The sequence below is a fragment of the Oncorhynchus nerka genome, unplaced genomic scaffold (assembly GCF_034236695.1).
Source record: "Oncorhynchus nerka isolate Pitt River unplaced genomic scaffold, Oner_Uvic_2.0 unplaced_scaffold_1634, whole genome shotgun sequence".
In the NCBI taxonomy this organism is placed as follows: Eukaryota; Metazoa; Chordata; class Actinopteri; order Salmoniformes; family Salmonidae; genus Oncorhynchus; species Oncorhynchus nerka.
Window position 1 is genome coordinate 40,713 of NW_027039688.1, and position 6,279 is coordinate 46,991.

General features: G+C 50.3%; 2 protein-coding genes across 3 annotated transcripts in view; both read left to right on the plus strand.

The window, feature by feature from the left end:
- LOC115146919 (protein turtle homolog A-like) overlaps nt 1-2,865 on the plus strand; it is a gene marked incomplete at its 5' end in the record, with an annotated part of 41,720 nt that extends 38,855 nt beyond the window's left edge. Inside the window, one exon of the mRNA XM_065015193.1 lies at nt 1,688-2,865. Within this exon, the coding sequence (XP_064871265.1) occupies nt 1,688-2,849 (1,162 nt within the window). The remainder of the gene's footprint in view (nt 1-1,687) is intronic.
- Nucleotides 2,866-2,914: 49 nt separating this feature from the next.
- LOC115146918 (uncharacterized) lies at nt 2,915-6,026 on the plus strand. 2 transcript variants are annotated; one of them, XM_065015191.1, is made up of 3 exons: nt 2,915-4,291; nt 4,951-5,116; nt 5,240-6,026. In XM_065015191.1, the coding sequence occupies exon 1, from the start codon at nt 2,915-2,917 to the stop codon at nt 4,223-4,225; it is 1,311 nt and encodes a 436-aa protein (XP_064871263.1). In that variant the 3' UTR covers nt 4,226-4,291; nt 4,951-5,116; nt 5,240-6,026. The 2 variants fall into 2 exon arrangements, with proteins under 2 accessions (XP_064871263.1, XP_064871264.1); XM_065015192.1 differs by having other exon boundaries at nt 5,316-6,026.
- Nucleotides 6,027-6,279: the final 253 nt, after the last annotated feature.

Consider the following 6,279-nt stretch of genomic DNA (forward strand, 5'->3'; position numbering starts at 1 on the left):
CTTCTGGCTGTGCCGGGTGGAGATTAGAAACCTAGAGAGGAACCAGGCTATGAGGGGTGGCCAGTCCTCTTCTGGCTGTGCCGGGTGGAGATTAGAAACCTAGAGAGGAACCAGGCTATGAGGGGTGGCCAGTCCTCTTCTGGCTGTGCCGGGTGGAGATTAGAAACCTAGAGAGGAACCAGGCTATGAGGGGTGGCCAGTCCTCTTCTGGCTGTGCCTGGTGGAGATTAGAAACCTAGAGAGGAACCAGGCTCTGAGGGGTGGCCAGTCCTCTTCTGGCTGTGCTGGGTGGAGATTAGAAACCTAGAGAGGAACCAGGCTCTGAGGGGTGGCCAGTCCTCTTCTGGCTGTGCCGGGTGGAGATTAGAAACCTAGAGAGGAACCAGGCTATGAGGGGTGGCCAGTCCTCTTCTGGCTGTGCCGGATGGAGATTAGAAACCTAGAGAGGAACCAGGCTATGAGGGGTGGCCAGTCCTCTTCTGGCTGTGCCGGGTGGAGATTAGAAACCTAGAGAGGAACCAGGCTATGAGGGGTGGCCAGTCCTCTTCTGGCTGTGCCTGGTGGAGATTAGAAACCTAGAGAGGAACCAGGCTATGAGGGGTGGCCAGTCCTCTTCTGGCTGTGCCGGGTGGAGATTAGAAACCTAGAGAGGAACCAGGCTATGAGGGGTGGCCAGTCCTCTTCTGGCTGTGCTGGGTGGAGATTAGAAACCTAGAGAGGAACCAGGCTATGAGGGGTGGCCAGTCCTCTTCTGGCTGTGCCTGGTGGAGTTTATAAGAGTGCATGGCAATTAAGGCCAGATTGTTCTTCAAGATGTTCAAACATTCATAGATGACCAGCATGACCAGATGAGTCAGATAATAATCCATAGGCTGAGATCTGCAGTATGCAGTTGTTGCATGAGCACGTCTTTCACTGGCTGTTCACAGGTTGCAAAAACAATCATTGATAGGCAGCTTAAACTTCTTCAATTCAACCATTAATGGGTTAAAATACACATCTACATTTGTGAACAACCATCCACAACAACCACAATCCGTAAGGCACAAATAACTAAATGAGAGAGCAGCAGTGTGATTCACATCAATGCGCTATGTAGATATCAATAATTAGTGATATCTGTATATCACCCGTAGGCTACACCACTGCTGTCATCCTTACCTCCAAGCGTTTACTAAAGTTGGATAAACTGTGGATGCCGACAGCAGTCGCACCATTGGAAGAGATAGCTTGGACTGTAGCCTACAAAAGCCTATTCCTGCTCTTTTCCCGCGATCCATCAAACACTTTTGGTGTGTCATCATAGTGGTCTCTGACTTGTGGTCAGACTGGCTCAGGTGGAACAAACTTGAACTTGGGCCTTTTTTCAATGCTGATTGGAATGTCATTGAGAAAACAGAGAAGTGTCAAAGATTTGTTGTCGCAAATATCCTTTCTGATTTTAAAGTAACCCTAGAAGTAATCATCTAGTTTTTCAAAAGTATCTGTGATCTATGATCTATTTTTGCTGGTAACGTAACAGATTACAGTTACAATCTTTTGTTAAACTGTTACATGCAACGGGTTTCATGTAATCTGTTACTCTCCAACCTTGCTTAAGACAAAACATCTCAAGACATGGTTGGGGATGACTCGGTAAAGTGGCCCTTCGACCTGATGAATATTCCCTGTTCTCTCTCTCTTGTAGTGGGTCAGTTGCTACCAGTCCAGACAGTGTGCTGACGCAGAAACTCCTCCAGTCCCGCTCCCACTATCCTGGCTCCACCTCCTGCTCCTCCTCTCAGTCGGACCACTCCTCTTTCAACAGACCCATCCGCAGTGAATACCATGACCAGTGCCAGCAGCTGCTCTCCTGCCCCCCACCACCTCCTCACTATGCTCCCCACCACCACCTCCCCAGGACAGGCTCTTCTCCCACTTCCTCTCTAGAGTTCATCTTCAGAGGCCCTGATGGTCTCTTCATGATGCAGCCCTATGACCAGGCCTCTGTCCACATTTCCCACAACATAAGGTCCCTGAGGAAAGACTTCCAACAATCCACTGAGGTCCAGCGGTCAGTGTCCCCCTGTGTGAGGAGGGACCCGCCATTGGTCCTCTCAGTGGACTTTCCCCCCTGTGGTGGATCTAACCCCAACCCCACGACCATGGTCCGGGCCATGGCCAAACACCTTTCCCTCCATGGACGATTCTACCTGGATGGGAAGAAAGACAGTTGTGCTGGACATCCAGGCGAGAGTAGTCTCTACTCGGACAGTAACTCAGACATGTACCCTCAGCCAAGCCTGGAGGAGAGCAAACAAGGAAACCTGTCACTAAAGCGGGCCGTCCAGCCTGCCATCGCCAGCACCCTGATGCTACAGATGGAGCATGAGAGGGAGACCGGCAACCTGAGCAGGTGTCTGAAGCTGGCCCGGGAGAGGGAGGAGCTGGAGAGCAAGCTACGGAAGTACACACTGGAGAGGAACGCTACTTTAGATGGGAAGACCAAGAGACCAGGCATAGATGAGGAGAGTTGGAGAGAGACAGAAAAATGTGATCCCATATGGAAACGTCAGGAAAGCACCTCCCTACAAAATCACCCCCATCACTGTTATCCCCAGGCCAACTGGGGGAGCTCTAGGATGGCCAAAAGGCCCTTGTCCCCATCTTATTTTCACTGGGAGGCCAACCCTCTCACCTCAGCCACCAGCCTGGTCGCAGCCCTTCACACCACCTCTGAGAGGACAGTGACCCTCCACTGTGACCCTCCAGTCACTCAATGTCCTCTCTGTCACCTGTCACACAACACCACCTCAGGGCTAAGAGAGCAGAGGGTCACTCTAAAAGGAGGGGGAGTCACCAGCCACTAGAGAGGCAAAAAGGGAAAGAAGCTGCGAGTTTCAAGACACACACAGGGCTTTGTGATACTACTCACATGTCAACAGAGTGGAAGGGAGATGACTCAGAGTCACATGAATGGAACAGCAAGAGCAATCAATGCCATTCCAATGGCAGAATTTCACACAAGTCTAAGCCAGATGTCTCTGTCAACAAAGTGCATGGTGTATGGAAAGTGGCGTTAGCAAGGTCACAGCCATTTGAAAAGCCATCTCAACACACAGTGTTGGATCTCTCAGACTATATAGAGATGAGTGTGGATGAACCAGAAGGCTCAGTTGATCCACCTACAAATCCCATAATGCTCCAGAGCCTATTGGCAGAGAAAGACCACAGAGGACCGCAAACCACAAAAACAGACCGCAGAGGCCATCCATTGGACCGCAAAAAGAGCCCAGTACCTAGAGAGGAGCGGGAGAAGTGGCACAGGAGATCACCTCGGGGCAGAAGCCCAACTACCATTCAGCCTCCCAGGCCTGTTCTCAGGAAGGCCCTCAGTCTAGGAGGCTCTCAGAACGGGGACGACCGCCACCACCAGCGCAGCCACAGTCTAGATTCCAGGAGACAATCCCAAGGTATCTTCCTGACGCCTGACGCCTGGATCGACTCTCTCAGCCATGAGAACTGTTCCTCTCCTTTCTCCTTCCGACCAGACACGGTGTTCTGGGAACCGGAATTCACCTCAGCTCCTGAGACCAACCACACAGAGGCCCCCACTGCCTGCCCACCTCCCCCTCCTCCCCCCCAGGACCTCCAGCCTCCCAGCATGGCCCCACAGCAGCTTTATGAAGCATACAAGGGTAATGTGCACATCTCAAATGTAAGAAAACTGGTGCTGGAGAGACAGCAGCCGCCCCCCCAACCCCTCCTCCAGTGCCTTCGGGCCCCATCCACCCCCCACAACCCTTGCAAAGAGGCCTCCATCTTCCCAGACGCCTCCAGGTGGCCCATCACCTACCAGGAGGCCCTGAGGTCTGTGCAGCGCATGGAGGCCAGGAAGAATGCCTCTCTCCCCAGGGACCACAGGGAGCACCCCAGACCATCAGACTGTAGAGGCAGAGCTACAGCTCCCTCCCTGCTCAGAGGTTACAGCTGGCCCGCACCCCTTCACACCTCTCAGCCGTCCCAGGAGGAGGAGAAGCAGGAGGAGGTGGTAGAAGAGGAGGAGGAAGGAGAGGAGAGGTATGGGGCACATGAAATGGAGGTGGAGATTGGGAGGTATCATCTGGGAGTTCCAGACTCAGGGGGGAGCTACAGTAGCTATGCCAGCCAGAGCAGTGGCAGGGGGAGTCTGGAGCCTCCCAATCCTGTCCATCTGCCTGTCCCCAACCCTCACCAGCTCTCCTGAGACCATCGAGGAGATACAGGGGAACACAGAGGAGACACACCTACAGGACATGGAGGCATTGAAAGGGTGAGTGCTTGAGTCTTCTTTTATTTAATATCTATATTACTCTCTGTCTACATTGTCCCTTTCACATTGAGTAAGATGCAACACAATTAATAGACAATTAAATAAAATGCCCTCCAATGTCAGCCATCACAAACTTTCCACTTGTGTGTGTGCTTCTTCTGGAGAAAGGCCTCAGTGGATAAGACTTATGAGTGGGACTCAACTAATGTGTCCATTCAGCCAGGAGATCAAGACCTTGAAGGCACAAGTGAGAGAGCTATAATGTTCCTTTTTAGACTGGCATGCCACTGTCTGTGAATGAAAGATGTTCAGAACTGAGTTTAATAACACTAGCTCTGTTGCTTAAGAACAGGCGTGTCAATCTCATTTTGCCCTAAGGGCCACATTCGGTCTTCACCAAGGCCACACAGCAAATTGGTTGTCTTGCCTTCCTGTCAAGATCCACATTAAATATGTCCACTCTTTTGGGACTTTTTAAATGTTCCTGACTGTCTAACTTTAGTTTTAGTTACTGTTAGCGGGCTGGACACAGTGAAGACACTTAGTTTTGTTTTTTAACCAAAGGTTCTTCAGAAATTCTTCAATTGGTTTGATTGACACCCCCGCTTTAGATTATATAAGGATCTTTCTAATCCCTATCCAATCTTCTCCTGCTTTAGGCCTGTTCTCCTCAGTGAGTCTACCGAAGTCTACTCCCAGCATGCACCATTCCAGGAAAGGCCTCAAAGAGTCCGTCCAATTCCAGGGTCATCACCATGAGACCAGCCGCTACTCAGAGCCCGAGCCAGAGACTGTGCTGTTCTGACAATCCCATCTATACCTAAGGTCAGCTCAGAGCTCTAATTTCTGTTATTGTGTGTCTGAACAGGACTACCGATCTGTGTGATTGGCTGTGTTTACCCATGTCCCTCCTACCTTATTGTGTGGGTGTTTTTCTTTTCTTTTCAGTTTGTACGAGTCTGTCGGTCTTCTCCCGTTGCTTTCTACTAATATCCCAGTGAATTTCACACGTTTATTTATACAGACTTCCACCAACAATGTGAAAATAGAGTGCCATCGTCAGTAATTCAGCATGGCTGTACAGCCATCAACCGCTCAACCATCTGACTGACTGGTCTCTGGTGGACGCTCAGGGCTGAATAAAGAAGTGGCTGTTGTTGTTCAGAGCTGTACCTACCGAAGAGGACTTTTACCACTGATTTACAAGAGCTGTTACAGTGATTGATCTCTGCTTCTTCTATGGAATACTACATTTATTTATTTTCTACCTTTATTTAACCAGGCAAGTCAGTTAAGAACAAATTCTTATTTTCAATGATGGCCTATGAACAGTGGGTTAACTGCCTGGTCAGGGGCAGAATGACAGATTTGTACCTTGTCAGCTCGGGGGTTTGAACTTGCAACCATTCCGGTTTCTAGTCCAACGCTCTAACCACTAGGCTACGCTGGTACCAAGTCAGTGAACAATCAGGTACAATATTGGGTCTGTCTTGCTCATCATCATGGTGCTGACTATAATCAATACAATAATCATACTCTTGGACTCACGGAAGAACAGTTGGAGATTCTTTTTATTGTTTTGAGAAAAGGCAAACCACCACTGGGCTGGCACTTTGTTCCACTGCTGACACTTTGTTCCAACACTTTCAACGTTTGACAGAACTCTGACGGATGATCGATTTTCTGTGAGATGGAGATGGAGAGGGAGAGAGGGAGAGAGAGAGAGAGAGAGAGAGAGAGAGAGAGAGAGAGAGAGAGGGAGAGAGAGAGGGAGAGGGAGAGAGAGGGCAAGAGAGGGATAGAGAGAGAGAGGGGGAGAGAGAGAGAGTGAGAGAGGGAGAGAGAGGGAGAGGGAGAGAGGGAGAGAGAGAGAGAGAGAGAGGGAGAGAGAGAGAGAGAGGGGGGAGAGAGAGAGAGAGAGAGGGAGAGAGAGGGAGAGAGAGAGAGGGAGGGAGAGAGAGAGGGAGAGAGAGAGAGGGAGAGAGAGG